Consider the following 17,376-nt stretch of genomic DNA (forward strand, 5'->3'; position numbering starts at 1 on the left):
ACAAGGTAATATATATATATAGCTAAAAATAAACCGGACGAGAAAGTTAGGTTGAATATTTCAGATTGAACTTCGTTTAAATTTATTTATTATTATTATTATTTTTTTAAACTGTGCCTTCAACCTGCCTAAATTCCACCCTAATATAAAATTGAAGATGAGAAACATTAGTTTACAATATGATGTCCATGTAAGTATGACAAACCTCTTGGTTATGATCTCAAAGTGCTTATCAAGTTCAATCAAATTAGCCTGAATTAGCTTCGTTAAACAAGCGCCCAGCCAAGTAATTAAAGTTTTGCTTGCATGTCATTTTACTCGTCAAAATACCCACAATATTAATAATAATAATAATAATGTGTCAAAAAAATAATAATAATAATAATAAATATATAAATGGTGGTCATCATACCATGCAACAGCTACACATTTAGTACATTTTGGCCTTGCATTTCTAATGAAAACAAAGCATGATTTGAAATGACAATCTATTTTTCCAACTAGTGTACTTGAACTCTTCATCGCATCTTTCAGGGCATGCTTATACCTCAACAATCAGCGAGAGTTGCAACGTTCAGTGTCCCTCTAATTGAAGGGGTTCTGATTAAAATTTGAATTGAGAACCAGACACCACCTTATAAAACCGCACATAAGTTGACTGCAGTCGACGCCAGACCATCTATGGCTGCTGCTGTAGACATTTGCGTTCCTTCAAAAGTCGAATGTTACTGAGACATACCTCTGCTGCACTTGTGCACTCCTCTCGTCATGGCAACTTCTGCCTTGTATGTCTGTGCCTTATGACTGAACCAACTGATTCACGATTATACTCGGGATTGAACTTTTGCTGTCAGAGTGCCGCATTAATCTATTAATATAAGTAAACGAGTTTTAATTGAGTTCTTGAGTAAGAAGAGTCAGGTGATATATGTCAAAGTTAATATTTATATGCTTGTGATCACCAAAAAATGGAAGATTTTGACTGCCCTCTTTGACAAGATAAGAAAAATATGCGGCAGGTAAGGACTCCATGTCTTAATATTGCATAGGTGCACATGTTTCCTGACACTAGCATGTGTAGCAATTGGTATGCAAAAGAAAATCTCAATTCCATTTCTTCTTTTTTTTGATAAATAAAAATCTCAATTCCATTTCTTAAAATTGAAAATGCATAATGTAATTCAGGCATATTTCAAAAAAAATCTGTCACCACCCCGCTCAAGTGACAAAAACGATAAAAATAAAGCAGGGAAGCTGGGATCACATGTGCATTCAACCAAAAATAAAAAGCTTGTTCCTACAAGCATGATACACAAATCATGCTATCAGACGAGGAAAAGTAACTCCAATTTGAAGCAAAGTTCTCAAAACATGCATACCAGGCACCATCATTTTGTTGCTACATACCTGTCACTACTAAAAAATTCTGTAGTCCAGATACTTGAGAAGTCATTCAGGCTTCACTAGGTAGGATGCCCATGTCTCATCTGCTGGTGGTGGTGGTTGAACCCAGTGACCTGGTATTCGGCTGCACCAAATCCCACATAATTAGTAAAATCTGGATAATTCAACAAAGTAATTTTTGATGCAGCAGGAGCAAAAACTGAATTTTTCCATGCACCACAATAAAATTCTTCAACGTGATAAAGAATGCCTGATTCTACAAAGCATACATAGGAAGAGCTGTTGTCATTGTATTGTCTGAACTGCTTTGCCACACAGACCAAAGTTTATATGAATACGACAAAAAAGAAACTGAGCCCCTCCCTGAAATTCCAATTACTGATTGTTTCTCATCAGAGTCATCGGACCTCCTTAGTTATCCTTACCTTGATCTCAAGAAGCTTCAAAGGTCAGGGACCTATTTGATGGGATAGTAATTTTAAAGCTATAGTGCTACTACTCACTTTAGATTGACCATTTCAAATGAATATAACAATTTTATGTGTACACATTCAATATAGATTACATAATCTTTTTTCAATACTAGTCAATCAAGGAGGAGACAAGGGTAATCCAATTTCATATCAGTGCCACTAGTAGGCCCTCAACTTAGTTTGCATGAATCCTGTTTCATTATTCGACTACTCCCTCCACCCCATATTAGTTGTCCCTTTTTGGTATCATACAACTTTTTAAGAGGACATGCAATTATTGCATTGTTCCTTTTAAAATTACTAACTAAGTTGTTCTTTTAAGCTTAAATATGTATAAGTTTTTTGAAAACTTAAAGGGTAATATTGGAAACATAGCATTTACTTTGCTTTGACTTTTCAAGTGGGACAACTAATTTGGGACATCCCAAAAAGGAAAGAGGGACTACTCATATGGGACAAAGGGAGTATATTTAAGGTCATGGTTTTCCACAAGCAATCGCATCTTTCCTTATAACATATTATTTATAATTTTTCCCTTTACCTAACATTACCCTCAACATGGACGAAGCCAATCTTCCTCACAAGTACAATTATTGGTCTTATTTGCACATAATTAAATCATGCTAGTATGCTACTCACTTTTCTCCCATGAATGTATAAAGGTCATTATCCAGTGTGGTCCTTGTTAATCGAGAGTGCTGGGAGGAATACACTGAATACAAACCTAAACATTCAGCATTATTTACACAAAGTGGTTATTTTCAGGATTCGAACCCGCATTCTCACATTTTACCAACGCATCAAACAATGGCCCCCACTCATGAATGTATTTATTTCTAATATCATTTTTTCTTCTCATATATTAATCTCATCATCCATTCTGGCCACGTTTGTTATATAAATATGTCATTTCTAGCTGCTAACATCAAAGTGATCTATCAACTGTTTCATAGACTTCACCTTTAAAATTATTAAGTAAACCTGTTGACAGATCAGATACAGAACACATGAGACTTGATCCGATCCAAATCCATTAAGAAATTTCCCAATCTGATCAATCCGATGAATTGTTTTCAAATGAATCTATATCTGACTTACTATTTATCGGATATCTGATCTGATAACCCAAATCTGTTAAGGGGGGCAATTTTTGTTAAACTATGTACCATCACAAGAGATGGGCAAACAAAAATTAGAAAAAAAGAGAGAAGAAAAAATATGGCTTGGGAAAGGAAGAGAAATTGAGTTTTTGACGTCATTAAATAAATAAAAACAATAAAGAGAGAAAAAAATAGAGAGTGAGTAGAAGAAGGGGAAAGAACAAGGAGAAGGCAATTTTAATAATATGAAAACACTATATATTATAGCATATGTCGGATTGGATTATAATTGGTTTAACGGTTTGAATCGACCAGAATACACATTCGGTTTATTAATCTAACAGATTATCGGATTCAGATCCTCACCGGCTTGGATCAAAAGTCAATCCATTGATAGGCTAGGCCTATTTAGAAGTATAAGTTGATCAGAGAATAAAACAGACTCCCAGTCCGTAAAAGTTAAGGGAAAAAAAAAAAAACTCAGACAAAAACCTTTATGAAGTGCAATAAAATTCAATTTCAATCATGTAGAAATAATTTTCCCCATCTTTTTTCTAGTATAATTTCTTATCTATGAGATTTATAAGGAGCAATAGGAAAAAAATTCTCGTGAGCCTCTTTTTTGGTGACGCAGAAAATGTCTGTCAAGGATAGAATAAAGCAAGCACTAGAATCAATGAAACTCTATTACAAATTCCATTACCAAGTAAAGCAGTCATGTACAGTCAACAATTTCAAAGAATAGGAATTTAAGAAAAGTAACAAAGAGTAAGTTGTCAGTCTGTATATATATAATTATAACATAAAACAACAGATAATTACGAATCAAATTTATCAAGGCAACATTCAAATATCTTATCATCATCATCCTCGCTTTATCCCCATTAGAAACAGGGTAGGCCACATGATTTTTCTTTTTCACTCTGTTCTATTACAAGCAACTTCTACTATTATATTTATTTATTTATAAATCCTTTATAGTAACTCCATCCCGTGTTACTTTTGGTCAGCCTCTCTCTTACTTTTTATGCATGCTAATTTTCCTATTCTTATTAGTGCATCTACAGGTCTACGTTGCACATATCCATACCGCCTATCTCTACTTTATCTCATTTTATCACTAATAGTCACCCAAGTTCCTCCATAATGATTATTAACTCTATCTCTACTATCGACTTCTATCATCCATCTTAACATTATCATTTCAATTAAATAGATGCGTTGTACTTTTTTCTTTTAATTCACAACACTGCTCCATATAGGCCTAATGATTGTCCTATAGAATTTCCATTCTTTTGCTTCTTGTTGTAGCATAAACATAAAAATGTTTATTAATTTCATTTTGCAGGAATAATGTTGAATCTGGTAGTAAAGGCAACGGCAATCTAGTTGCTCGTGGTGGAGTGGCAATAGGTATGTGAGTTGGTGATATCAGGGGTGGGACAGCAGTAGTGGACATTTGAGGGTAGTGATTCAAGGAAGAAAGCAAATATATTGTTTTCACCAGAAAGCAATGTTCTTTGTCAATTCCATGAAAGCACTTTCAAGGTGAACTGACGAGCAAATCCAATTCTAACCCCACACCACACATTCACATGTTCCAAATGAAAGAACAGTGATGTCATAACTAGAACATATTATAAGAGAAACAGCATCCTCTAGCAAGAATGAATAGGTATCCTCACCTTCCTCCTGGTCTTATAAATGCATCCCAAGTTCTTCTAACCTGCACGTAAGAATGGAATTCCTTAGGTCAACTGGGAGTCATTAGAATTCAGAAACAGAATAAAGATCATAAAATTGTGACAATCAAATTGCTTATAAGCAAAAGGTTCCAAATGTGGAGAAGTATCTGGTTAATGTTATATGTGTGCATCTACATGCAGTCAAGCCAGGGCATAAACAGAACATAGATACCACAGCCAAAAAAAAAGAAAAGAAGGTAGCAACTAAAACATTTTTTGGGGTTAAGTAGTTGCCACTATAACATGTCAGATGCATGCATAGAGTCGCCGCCCCCATCAAGAAAGCAGCACCGGACTCGAACTGCCATGCATAATCCTAGAGCGCATGACGGTATTTCCTTATGCTTCAGCCTGCTTCATCGTTATTTATGTACATGCATATAAGTCTTTTCCTGTCTAAGCTTGACGGTCAATATACTTGGTGCGAATAAATTTTTTTAGACGCAGATGATTTTTGAGCACTTTCACAAAATAACAATTTTGGTGATGCACAACTTAAAGCAGTCTCCTATGGCTTACTACATTTATCTGATTTACAGAGGGAAGATTAATCTATAAATGCGACTAGGTGGCATATCATACGAATTGTCCTTGATTAATAAGTTCATGGCTGATTGGTCATATATTGCCCCCCCGAGTGCAGGCTGTGGTGGTACCTGAGCATAAAGTGGATTTGGAGCCTTCCACCTTACCTGATTGCCCCCCAGGTACATCCAATGAAAGGGAACAAGGATCGTTACCATCCTTAGGGCTAATCACTACAGGGTCAATAGCAAAAGCCTCCCCCCGGTATCAACCAAATTTTGCACCCTAGTGCTCATTGGCCAATAAGAAATAGCAGTACCCTGCAAGATATAAGAGAATTGATAAGGTACTGGTCAAAATCACCTCTATAAGAGTGCCCAGATCTGTATTGCTGCCATGATAATAGTGATAAAACTCAATTGGTAAACTTGCCAACGAATTATATGCCCCGCCATAACCATGTAATTCTGATCCTTGTTTTCCAGCTTCTTTGTCATTGACAGTTCTAGAGTCTCCTTTACTTTCATTGTCAATTGTCTGGTCATGAATTTCCTCATTTCCAACTTTGTTATTGTTCAAATCTTTTAATTCAGGCACATGACGCTCAATGATTTTTCTAGATTCCTCAGCAGTTGCAATAGCATCCTTAGCAGCCTCGGTGTCAGCTGCAGCCATTGCTTGGCGCTCCTCTTCCTCAACGGCAGCTCGAACTCTATCAAGAAACTTTTCATCCTCCTCAGGGAAAAAATGCCCTGCATGATTTCACAACCAGGCATGATTTTGAAATTAAAGAGAGAGTCATATGTGTTGTAATTGGTGCATTGACATATAATACCAAATACATAAACATCATCTGTAACTATCTCGATATGAAAGTGAAAGACGATGCAAGTCGATGTGTTCCGTATTTCCACCAAATTATCAATATGTTAAAGCCTCATTCTCTGATAATGGCAACAAAAAAAGAGTTCCTATCAAAATAAACACACATACACCCATCTATGAGGAGTTTAAACTATCTCACAAGGAGCAACTTAGGTCTTATAGTCAGTTGCATAAGCATGTTAGATTTATTTCTTTTAGTAAGTTCCAAATTACAAATTGAGCATTGAATTTCAAGAATATTTATTCTGTATTAGATTTTGTCTGAATATACAAGCATTTTAGATATCTTTTATGCAAAATGTCGAAGTGTAATAAAATACTCTCAAGCTCTGTTTGGAGTGTGAGAGTATGCCCTCACTGTGATCATCTTGTACTGATTGACATGTCTTTTGGTAATCCTCAACACAATACCTGCTTATGAAAAACAAACAAATAAATATTCTCATTCTCTGTTTGGTAGAATGGAGTCTGTCCATTAGGATTGGAATAGGAGGAAAAATCAGTTTAAAGTTTGAAGTTATATGGTTTTTAATTCCAAGGTGTGAACCCCATGCTACCAAAGGCATCAGTGAATTCCATTACAGTACCTGTCCTGGTACATTATTCATTTATCAAGGAGTATTCAAGTCAAATTGTAACAAGTAGAAACTAAGGATCTGAGCCAACACTGGAGAAAATAACTTATGATATATGATCTAAATATAAGTTTGAACATTGCCAAAAGTAACTTGGCATGAAAAGAATCTGCACTATTACAAATTTACAAGCCAGATTGGAAAACATGAAAACAAACAAGACAGTCGTTACAAGGGGGTCTTATTGCACATCGGATCCAGATGGGGAAGTGATTGGGTATATATGGATTGGGTGTTAGCACCACCTAATAGTTTAAGCTTTTGGGTCGGACCACAAAGCACCCGGCCTTACAATTGGTATCAGAGCCAAACCCAATCACGGTGGCCCGACCACAACAAGGGTGTTGCAAGTTTGGGTGGGGAAAAATGTTACAAGAGGGTGTTGTCCCACATCAAATCCGGATGGGGAAGTGATTGGGTATATATGGGTTGGGTGTTAGCACCACCTAATAGCTTAAGCTTCTGGGTCGGACTGAGAAGCGCTCGGCCCGTTACAACAAGCCACAAGTCAAAATGGGTACAAGTAAGCTTAGGAAAAAAAAAGAAGAAGAGCACCGAATCACTCACCTTGTTTTTTCAATTTTTGGATTCTGATGGAGCGTAATTCTTGCAACTTTTCCACCATCAATATCAGCTCAAGCTGAAATTTAGAAACTCCTTTTTAGATTGGACAACCAAAAAGTAAAAAGACAAAAAAGAAGCCAGGAAAAAAAATAACATCGGAAACAGCATATAATGACTGGACATTTCAGCATTTCTAAAGGACCATAATAATAGGATTCAAATCTTCCAATATGTCCTACTGGTTACCCACCCGTTAAGTGAACTGGAAAGATATGTTTTAAAGGTTGAGTTTTCTCTGTGTGGGTCGAACACTACTGAAGCCCAGCCTTTGGTCTTTTCGGGTTTGACCTGGTCTTAAACTCACTGCTGGACTACTAACCCATTTGCCTCTGGCATTCTTTAGCAATCAGTTCTATAAGCTGACTTCTTGTAACTTTCTTGTTTTCTGGTTGTCTCATTTTGCGTTACCTAACCTCTTGGGTTGTAAGAGCTGTAGTTTTTCTAGGTTAGCAGTCTTATCTCGTATGAAAATTGTGGTGTTTGATATCGCAAATAAACAGGTCAAGGCACTTTAGTCTCAATTCTTAACTCCAAACACTCTCATCCAAATTCTTGTTACTACTTAAATGGTCATAACTCTTTCAAAATGCAAACTATTGCCAGTGGTCCTATATAACATATAAAGTAACCTTGAAAAAGCAAATAGAAAGAAATAGACAATCTCACTGGGGCATAAAAATGGCCGATTCTTTTTACAAATAAGGTATCTAGTGATTAATAATACTTAGAAAAAATAGTACAGCAACAACAATAAGCCTTTTCCCAACTGCTTGGCTTTTTCCCAACTACTTGGGTCGGCTACTTGAATCTTATGTTTACATTCCACTCTATTCGTGTAGTCATAGGATTCATGTTCATAAGAATCATAACAAAGTTTTACGCTAATTGTCAAGCTACTTGTGTGTTGTACCTAGAAAAGATAATACAATACAGATAAAGAACGACGGCCAAACACAATGGATTGAAAATAAAGATCGCATGCAACAAACACCACCTGCAGGTAAGGAGTGACAGAGTTCTAGTTGAAGGTTTATTCAAGAAATGCTACAGCCAGTAAGAGAAGAATGCTGAAATGACCCGTATAGCCAATTATAAGTAGTTGGGGCTATCTTTAGTTGAAAAGAGCAAATGTAGTAAATTTAGTTTATGACAACACTATATCATGTCAAGCGTTCACCGAGATTCATATAGATTAAAAACTTGTAGATGTATAACAGGAGAGTTAATCAGTTTATATTGTAGTGAAGTGCATTCTACCAACTCACCTCAGACTCTAATCTTTCTCTCTCCTCTTTTGCCTTATGCTTTGCGATTTCCTTCATCTTTTCTACCTGCACACATATGGCTTACCGCTTAGTTAGTAAAGCAAAAAAAATGAGCTATGAAAACAGCACACGAAAATTTGAATTCGCTTAATCAAAATCATGAACAAAAGCAAGGAAAACGAACAAAATTTGGGTCACAAATGTTTATCATTTCATGTCACTGATAACATTGTTTAAATCCAAATAATCAGACAAGTTAGGATGGCAAACCATCATACAAAAGTCAGCCTAGATAAATAAATAAAAAAAGTATCTGTTTTCAGTAAATTGAAAGTCAGAAAGAAGTACAAAATGTTTTTTTCGGTAATTAAAACAGTACAAAAAGTTGTTTGGTAGACAGTTCCTTAAAAACGGTTGGGGAAAAAAAAAAGTGCTTTCCAGAGAGCAGTCTTTTATAGTTCTCTGAAAGCAATTTTTTGTTTTTTGAGTTCTTGAGAACTGTGTTCCCAAAAACTAAACCAAAAAGGCCCCCTTGTTTCCTTTTAATCTGCTTTCCTCTTGACTTGAGAATACCCTAGGACATAGACCATTAAGTGCAGAAATTACCACAAGAAGATTGTATTAAACCTATTGATGTATTAAACCTATTAAACATTCCACGAGAATACTCTAGCCTCTATTTCTAGCCAAGGACTTACAATCCTCAACCCATGTGGAATGTTCTCTCAAAGTATTCTCATTATCTAAAATGCCTTGTACCCACTCCTTGAGGTTTGACAATAGGAATCTTCTTTAATTATTCAAGTTTTCTAAAAGGATGTTTATCATGTTTAAAACAAAAATAACCCTATCTCCTTCATGTTTGCAAATTAAGGCAATTCTACCATTATTCAAAGGATCTAAAGAAACGTTACAAGGGCAAAGGGTGCAAGGTACCATAAGCCTCATAGTGCAAAGTATCGTTTTAGAAATCGATACTGAAACAATTACTCCGTAAAACATATTAGAATTCGAACTAGATGACCTAGCATGAATTTTAACCACCTGAAACCTAACTTACTGATGGCATAATAAATAATCAAGAGGCAAAAATACTAAATTTTAACGAGTCCTAAAATGAGATAGGATTTCCCAGAAGTCAAGGAACCATAAACAAGAGATTACGAAACGATAGTCACACACAACAAATTAAATGATTTTAGTACCTTGTGTTTTGCAATATCCTTGGCAATCTCTCTAGCCCTCCATTCATCAGCTTCTTGATCAACTTGATCAAATTGCTCACGCTCCTGAAGGTCATTAAAATATTAAATAAGAAAAGAAAAAAATTAAAATCTTCAACATAAGTAAATAAGGAGTGAAGATACAGGTTGAAAATGTAAGCACCACCTTTGCAAGCATTTCTGCAACACGTTTTCTCTTTCTTTTCCGCCAAATTTTGTTTCTCTTGGACTTCTGTATTTTATTAGCTAATCTAACTGGTGCAGATTTTTCCTCCCAAGGACTCAATTCATCTGTGACAACTTTAAATGGCTCAAGCTGAGCTCGTAATTTTGATATTAAGGCATTTGCAGCTTCCAATGAAAGTGGCTCTCGTGACATCAAATTAAACCTATTTTCTTTGAGAAATTTAGCAAACCCACAAACCGAAGTTTCATTAGACACATTATCTGTTTCCTCCTCCATAGACCTTTTATCATCTTTGATCATCATCAACATCTCTAATTCTTTCTGCCTGTAGTGTATGGAATAGTTAATCAATTATAACCAACATTGCTAATTATAATACACATCTCGCTAACTTGGAATTCAAAATTAAAAGAAATAGCTACTCACATTGCTTTTGCAATATCGATAGTATAATGCAATTCTTGAAGGCGATCATGCACATTAATGGTAGCCCAAAAAGTGCTGGACAAAGGCGGATGAGGAGGTAGCATTGGAGCCCAAGGTCGAGCGTCCGTCGACATAAATGGAGCGCGATTCATCGGAGTTGCTGGATTCTTCCCGAGTAGTTCCTCAATAAGACTATATAATCTGTAAATTTCAGTACAATTAATAGTTAAAATAAACTAGATATAACCCAATATCTGTTTGCCATAGCGTCTTTCGATTCCCTCTAGCATCCGAGCCCTAATCAAGACACCGAAGCAGACGAACCAGTAGAGTTGGGCGATTTCAATGTGAAGGATCCTTTGGACGCTTCAGCTCTTATTTTCTTCTCTACGCTGTTAGCTATCCTTATGCTGTCGACTTTGGGATGGTAGTCGTAACACTAGTAGGACTGTAGGAGGGTGCGGACTTGGCTGAATAATTGGTTCTCGTTTTCCGGGAGATTGCAGCTTCTTAATTATGTACTATTGGCTATTCAAGTTTCTTGTTTATCGGAGCTCAGTATTTGTCCTGTAACAGAAGATCATCAAAGAGATAGATCAGATCCGCGGAATATTTTTTGGAAAGGGGCGTCGTTAGAGGCTGGGGGCGCCAAAGTTGCTCGGGAAGAGGTTTGTGCCCCCTAAAAAGGAAGGGGAAATAGGCAGCAGGAAAAAAAAAAATTACGTTTTTAGTTGATAATGAAAATATGTAACTCAACAAAAGTCAGGATGGCCGAGTGGTCTAAGGCGCCAGACTCAAGTTCTGGTTCTCGTGAGAGAGCGTGGGTTCAAATCCCACTTCTGACATATTATTTCATTTTTCCTTTTTTTTTTTTACTATCTCTCTCTTCTGTCTGTATAACTTTATTTATTTTTTAAAAGTAAATAAAGAAGGCAATATACAAAAAATTTAAATATATATATATATATTTACTTCTTATTTTTTAACTCTCTCTTCTATCTGTATACCTTTTTTTTTTTTTTTTTCTAAAAAAAGTAAATAAAGAAAGCAATATACGCAGATTTAAGAAATTTTAATAGCAGAAATTCAGAATGAAAGAAGGAGAAATTGTCATATGAAGTTTTGTTTCGTTTCTAGTAACATACCCCCTACGCAAAGCCAACACTAATGGTTAAAAATTCTAACAATTTCTTGGGACTAAGTAGCTGTTAAGCCACGGCCTCTTAAGCACAAGCACAAAACATTAGTCCTCATAGTACAAACATCCTTCTCCTATAAAAGGCATTCCACTCCAGCACAGTTAACCACAGAAACTACATTACATATAGCAAAAGTAGCTCAGAATGGCATTTCAATGTGCTACATCAATGTTATTCCTCTCCTTATTAATGCTAATACTAGCTCCTAGTTCTGATGCCGGTGGAATCGCCATCTATTGGGGCCAGAATGGCAACGAGGGCACGTTGGCTGAGACGTGTGCCACGGGGAACTATGACTTCGTGAACGTAGCATTTCTAGCCACTTTTGGCAATGGTCAGACCCCCATGATCAATCTTGCTGGTCATTGTGATCCATACAGTAACGCGTGCACTGGCTTGAGCTCGGACATAAAATCTTGTCAAGCTAAAGGCATTAAAGTGATCCTATCTATAGGAGGAGGGGCTGGGAGTTACTCTCTGACCTCATCCGAGGATGCCAAACAAGTTGCAACTTACCTATGGAATAACTTCTTGGGCGGACAGTCCTCTTCGCGCCCTCTTGGCAGTGCTGTCTTGGATGGAATTGACTTTGACATTGAAGGAGGGACAAGCCAACACTGGGATGATCTTGCAAGGTATCTTTCTGCATACAGCAAGCGCGGGAAGAAGGTGTACTTAACTGCTGCTCCCCAGTGCCCATTTCCTGATGCTTGGATTGGGGGTGCCCTTAAGACCGGCCTTTTTGACAATGTTTGGGTACAATTCTATAACAACCCTCCCTGTCAGTACAGCTCGGGTGATGTTACTAACCTGGAAGATGCTTGGAAGCAGTGGACTTCAGATATCCCGGCCACGAAGATCTTCCTGGGACTACCTGCAGCCCCTGAAGCAGCTGGAAGTGGCTTCATCCCGGTACCTGATCTCACTTCACAAGTGCTTCCAGCAATCAAGGGTTCTGCCAAGTATGGTGGTGTGATGCTGTGGTCTAAGTACTATGATGATCAGACTAAATATAGTGCTTCTATCAAAAGTGATGTCTGAAAGTCTAAACCACTCTCTATGGGGTGCTTGTGAATAAATTTCTCATGATTATATTTCTATAGCTTCCATATATAAACTCTCTGCTTATATTACTATCTCATATAACATTAGGACATAAAAATTAATAAGTCTTCTTGTTTTTGCCATATGCTTCTTTTTTTTCAAAATTTCATGACCACTAATCATCAAGCTGATAAAAATAAAATAAAATAAAAAATATTCAGCAGACTTGCTACATGGAGATCACAGAAATATAGGGAACGGTAATGAAATTTAACATCATCTTGGGATTACCAAGAATCTGAGAACTTTTACAAACTTGAATATTGACACAATTGGGATGTTATTGGATCAGAGTGATTTGGGGCCTTTTTGTCAAAGTTTCTAGTGTTGTAATTCTGGGATACGAATTTTACAGCAATAATCTGCTATATATAGTGAATTAAAAAGCATAATTTTTTCCAGTGGCCCGTGGTAGAAGTGAAAGACATGCACATAAGGATATATTGAGAGTGACAGATATGCACATAATATATTGATATTGTTAGCTCTAGTAACTCTTAGAGCACATTCAGGAAATGGACTCCAATTATAGTATTACTAAATGAGTATGTTGACAGTTTCCAATGTAGTATTTCATTCGTTTTGAGGTGTGAATGGTAGCTGTGAAACTCCAGATCTGTTGTACAAATTCTTTCTTTGGTTAAATGCATTTATATTCATATTGTTCATTACATAATAACGATAATAAACATGCTACCAGAACCTAAAAAGTATTAACAATAGAAACTTAAGCCATCATGGCTCAATCCATTCTTCAATTCTACTTAGCACACCTAATTAAGCAGGTGGGCCAGACAAAAGAATAGGCCCAAGAGATAAGTGTAAGGCCGAATCAAAATTATCTATTCACACAGGCTGGATCGGCCCAAGAAGGGAGAAGGCCCATCAACCCAAAGACGGGTAAAAAAAAAAAAGAGGCCAAATGTAACGGATAAGCACTTATCTATTTATCCAAAAATATAAATAGTTGAGTAATGTTGAAAGAGCACTATAAATAGAAAGAGAAAATTAGTGAGAAGGGTTGGATGTATTGTATAGAAACTTTTCCTTTTGAGGGATGAGAAAAATCATGTACCATGTTTAAAATTCTCTTATTAAAAATAGATTTATTTGTCCATTTTAAATTTCTGTAAGTGTGTGTGTATATATATATAAACTTCTTAAAAACTATTAATTTTTTTATTTAAAAAGAAATAACCATTCCTACCTTATTTTTTTTCCTAGTTAAAATAATCATACTTTTACACTCTTTGGAATGGGAGGATTTTACTAGAATTAGATGTGGAAATGAATCTCACATGTTTGGAATGGATGGGATTTTATAAGAATTGGGCTTTGACCAAATTTTACGGGAAATTTTATATCTTAGATAAGGTGGATAAAACGGGAAGGATTTTAGGGGATTTGGTAAATGATTGTAACTCATTTTTTAACTTACCAAAATTATTCCTCTATCTTTTTACATTTTTCTTCTTGTCCTGAAATTATTACTCATATTTTTAACGTACCAAAATTATTCCTCATATTTTATATGTTTGGTCTAAAGTAGCTACCTATGCAAATATACTTATACCCATACATATCCATTAAGGATAAAAAGGAATAAAATGTATTTTCCTTTAAATGAATTCCAATTTATTTATAACCATAAAATGTAATCCCATTTTAATTAAAATTCAATTTCTTTTTCAATTTTAATTAGTGTCTTCTTTCTATTTTATTTTATTTTATTTTATTTTTGAGTGTATTAACGTCACAACTGAATTCTACAGACGATTTTCTGAATCGTAATAGAATCGTAATTAGTTATAATCTGAATTCATAAGCAACATTTAGTACGTAATTAACTCATAAACAAAAACTATTTATTGTCAAAAATTAACGTTTGTCGATTGTACAAGAATAGTTAAAAAGAGTAGGATCCCCAAATATTCGCCGCCGCTCATATTTACATCAACTATGGGACCCACATGCAAATGATGTCAAGATTGACCCCTTCAATTACTGAGACATACATGTCTTAGGAGGAGCGCGAAGATACAGGGTGTAGCCTGAGCCACGTGTAAGGTAACCGTTGCGTGAGGGATCTGAAATTATTGGGTGGCCGTAGATATTTCCTGTGTCACTATCATATGTATGTGTCGTCCAATCGAAATTAATATAGTAATTAATTGTAAGTTATTTTAAGAAATAAGCGTATTTAATTTTATAAAATAATGCATTTTATTAACCAAAAAATTAGTGATGTGTCCGATGCCATTGAATATCTTCTCCTGAAGAAGATATTAGTGAATGAGGCCGTTCCATAGGTTCCACCTACGTGAAAATTTGTCCACTAACAACTAAATATCTACTCAAGTTTCACCGAATATCTACTCCAGCTAGGCAGGATCTAGGTTCACGTAATAAGGGGTCACCCTTAGGTGATGGTAGTCTCTCTACAACGTCTCCCAACTTCATCAACTCCCACATTATACGGCCAATCACCGAACGCGTCGCTACAAACACGAACCTCTCAATACATACAAGCCTCTCCTCGTATACAGAGACATATATACATATAACAGAATTACAAAGCAACTCAAATCCGCATACAAATCGGAAGAAAAACCAAAAAACTGATTTTGGGGCAGTTCAAAATCAAGCCAAACACCCCATTTATCTATCAGGGGTGATTGTTTCGCTGGTCTGGTTTTATCCTCCTCCAATGGCTTGTGATCAGAAGAAGTACATTACGGCCGAAGATCTCAAACAGCACAACAAGCCTGGTGATCTGTGGATCTCTATCCAGGGTAAGGTTTACGATGTGACGGACTGGGCTAAGGAACACCCGGGTGGGGATATCCCACTCCTGAATCAGGCTGGCCAGGACGTCACCGATGCGTTCATTGCCTATCATCCAGGTACTGCTTGGCAATACCTTGATAAATTATTTACTGGGTATTATTTAAAAGATTTTGAGGTCTCAGATTTGTCCAAGGACTATCGAAGACTCGCTTCTGAGTTTGTCAAATCGGGTATGTTTGAGAAAAAAGGACATGGGGTTATCTATGCCCTTATTGCGATTGTTTTGTTGTTCTCCGTATGTGTTTATGGTGTTTTGTATTCCAATAGTTTCTGGGTTCATATGGGTGGTGCTGCATTGTTGGGATTTGCTTGGATTCAAGTTTCTTTCTTGGGTCATGATTCTGGGCATTATGTGATGATGTCGAATCGTCGATGTAACAGGATTACACAAATCCTAACCGGGAATTGCCTAACCGGGATCAGTATTGCTTGGTGGAAGTGGACTCACAATGCCCATCATCTAGCTTGCAATAGTCTTGATTATGATCCTGATTTGCAACACCTCCCCTTTCTTTGCGTCTCTACGAAGCTTTTTCAGTCCATTACATCTTGTTTCTATGGTAGGGAGTTGACATTTGATCCATTGTGTAAGTTCCTAGTGAGCAAGCAGCATTTGACATTTTATCCTGTAATGTGCGTAGCTCGGGTTAATCTTTTCGTCCAAACATTCTTGTTGTTGTTTTCGAAGAGAAAAGTGCCCGATAGGTGGTTGAATTTAGCGGGGATTCTTGTGTTCTGGACCTGGTTTCCTCTCCTTGTTTCGTGCTTACCCAATTGGACGGAGAGGGTGTTGTTTGTGTTGGTGAGCTTTGCTGCGTGTGCAATTCAGCATGTTCAATTCACTTTGAACCATTTTTCAGCCAATGTCTTTGTTGGACCGCCTAAGGGGAGCGATTGGTTTGAGATACAGACACAAGGGACAATTGACATTTCGTGCTCGAGTTGGATGGATTGGTTCCATGGTGGGCTGCAATTTCAGATAGAGCACCATCTGTTCCCCCGGATGCCGCGGTGCCAATTGAGGAATGTTGCTCCTTTTGTGAGGGAACTATGCAAGAAGCACAATTTGCCTTATAAGAGCCTGTCCTTCTTCGACGCCAATGTGATGACTATCAAGACACTCAGGACTGCAGCCCTTCAGGCTCAGAATCTGCTTTGGGAAGCTGTTAACACTCACGGTTGAGATCTTTATAAGGCTTGTGAAATTTTTATCTGTCGTATTTTTGCTTAATTACAGATTTTATATGGGTGATTTAATTTGTTTCTTTGCAACTGAGTCACTTAGAAAGAAAATTGTATTTTCCATATAGTGGCTTTTTATTTTCAATTCTAGTATTATATTTCACAAACTCTGCTTCTCATTTCATTACATGATTGGGATATTATGTTTTTTTCATTTCTTTGGCATAAGCTGTCAATGGAAATTAATTATGGGTTCGTTGAGGATTCGTGTTGAATATAAGTATTACTTTTATATATAAATTTCTGTTGTATAGTTTCAACAAGAATTGTTTATACATTGTTGGAAAAGAAGAAGAAAGTATTATGCTCTTTTTCATTATTGCCTGATGGAAAGTTCTGTTTTTGAATAATGCAAATCGTATAATGTTCCCTTCAAAGTAAAGGAGACGTGTCAGATAAAAAAAGGGGGATGGTCTGACGTCTATGTCAAACTGTCCACCTTTAATATGTTAATGAATTTTTGTATGATGTATTAAGCTAATTACAACCCTT

The 17,376-nt window shown here is 36.4% G+C and overlaps 3 protein-coding genes and 1 non-coding gene across 5 annotated transcripts; 3 read left to right on the forward strand and 1 right to left on the reverse strand.

Moving 5' to 3' along the window:
• Window positions 1-334: 334 nt before the first annotated feature.
• On the reverse strand, window positions 335-11,162 carry LOC132276724 (U11/U12 small nuclear ribonucleoprotein 59 kDa protein). Of its 2 annotated transcripts, none has more exons than XM_059778299.1 (9): window positions 10,493-11,162; window positions 10,046-10,391; window positions 9,862-9,945; window positions 8,657-8,722; window positions 7,335-7,407; window positions 5,611-5,999; window positions 4,663-4,703; window positions 1,408-1,528; window positions 335-847 (listed from the first exon to the last, which is right to left on the reverse strand). In XM_059778299.1, exons 1-8 carry the CDS (start codon window positions 10,642-10,644, stop codon window positions 1,450-1,452), a joined length of 1,230 nt encoding a protein of 409 aa, XP_059634282.1. In that variant the 5' UTR covers window positions 10,645-11,162; the 3' UTR covers window positions 335-847; window positions 1,408-1,449. The 2 variants fall into 2 exon arrangements, with proteins under 2 accessions (XP_059634282.1, XP_059634281.1); XM_059778298.1 differs by having other exon boundaries at window positions 335-868.
• A 91-nt stretch (window positions 11,163-11,253) lies between these two features.
• On the forward strand, window positions 11,254-11,337 carry TRNAL-CAA (transfer RNA leucine (anticodon CAA)). Its single transcript has one exon. It is a non-coding gene; the product is annotated as a tRNA-Leu (tRNA).
• Window positions 11,338-11,753: 416 nt separating this feature from the next.
• LOC132276725 (hevamine-A-like) lies at window positions 11,754-13,066 on the forward strand. Its single transcript, XM_059778300.1, has one exon. The coding sequence runs from the start codon at window positions 11,836-11,838 to the stop codon at window positions 12,730-12,732; it is 897 nt and encodes a 298-aa protein (XP_059634283.1). The 5' UTR covers window positions 11,754-11,835; the 3' UTR covers window positions 12,733-13,066.
• A 2,128-nt stretch (window positions 13,067-15,194) lies between these two features.
• On the forward strand, window positions 15,195-17,085 carry LOC132276723 (delta(8)-fatty-acid desaturase-like). Its single transcript, XM_059778297.1, has one exon. The coding sequence runs from the start codon at window positions 15,503-15,505 to the stop codon at window positions 16,823-16,825; it is 1,323 nt and encodes a 440-aa protein (XP_059634280.1). The 5' UTR covers window positions 15,195-15,502; the 3' UTR covers window positions 16,826-17,085.
• The last annotated feature ends 291 nt before the right edge of the window (window positions 17,086-17,376 follow it).

This window comes from Cornus florida, unplaced genomic scaffold (genome assembly GCF_030987335.1).
Source record: "Cornus florida cultivar Cherokee Brave unplaced genomic scaffold, ASM3098733v1 CherokeeBrave_3.0.0_Hap2_Chr10, whole genome shotgun sequence".
NCBI classification, from domain to species: Eukaryota; Viridiplantae; Streptophyta; class Magnoliopsida; order Cornales; family Cornaceae; genus Cornus; species Cornus florida.

Excerpts from the sequence above, each read along its gene's own strand:
- LOC132276724 (XM_059778299.1), bottom strand. The coding sequence starts at position 10,644 with ATGAATCGCGCTCCATTTATGTCGACGGACGCTCGACCTTGGGCTCCA. Across the intron at positions 9,946-10,045 it reads TTGCAGAAATGCTTGCAAAG|GAGCGTGAGCAATTTGATCA; the intron begins GTGGTGCTTACA and ends AATGACCTTCAG. Across the intron at positions 4,704-5,610 it reads ATCTGGGCACTCTTATAGAG|GTTAGAAGAACTTGGGATGC; the intron begins GTGATTTTGACC and ends TCTTACGTGCAG.
- LOC132276725 (XM_059778300.1), top strand. The coding sequence starts at position 11,836 with ATGGCATTTCAATGTGCTACATCAATGTTATTCCTCTCCTTATTAATG.
- LOC132276723 (XM_059778297.1), top strand. The coding sequence starts at position 15,503 with ATGGCTTGTGATCAGAAGAAGTACATTACGGCCGAAGATCTCAAACAG.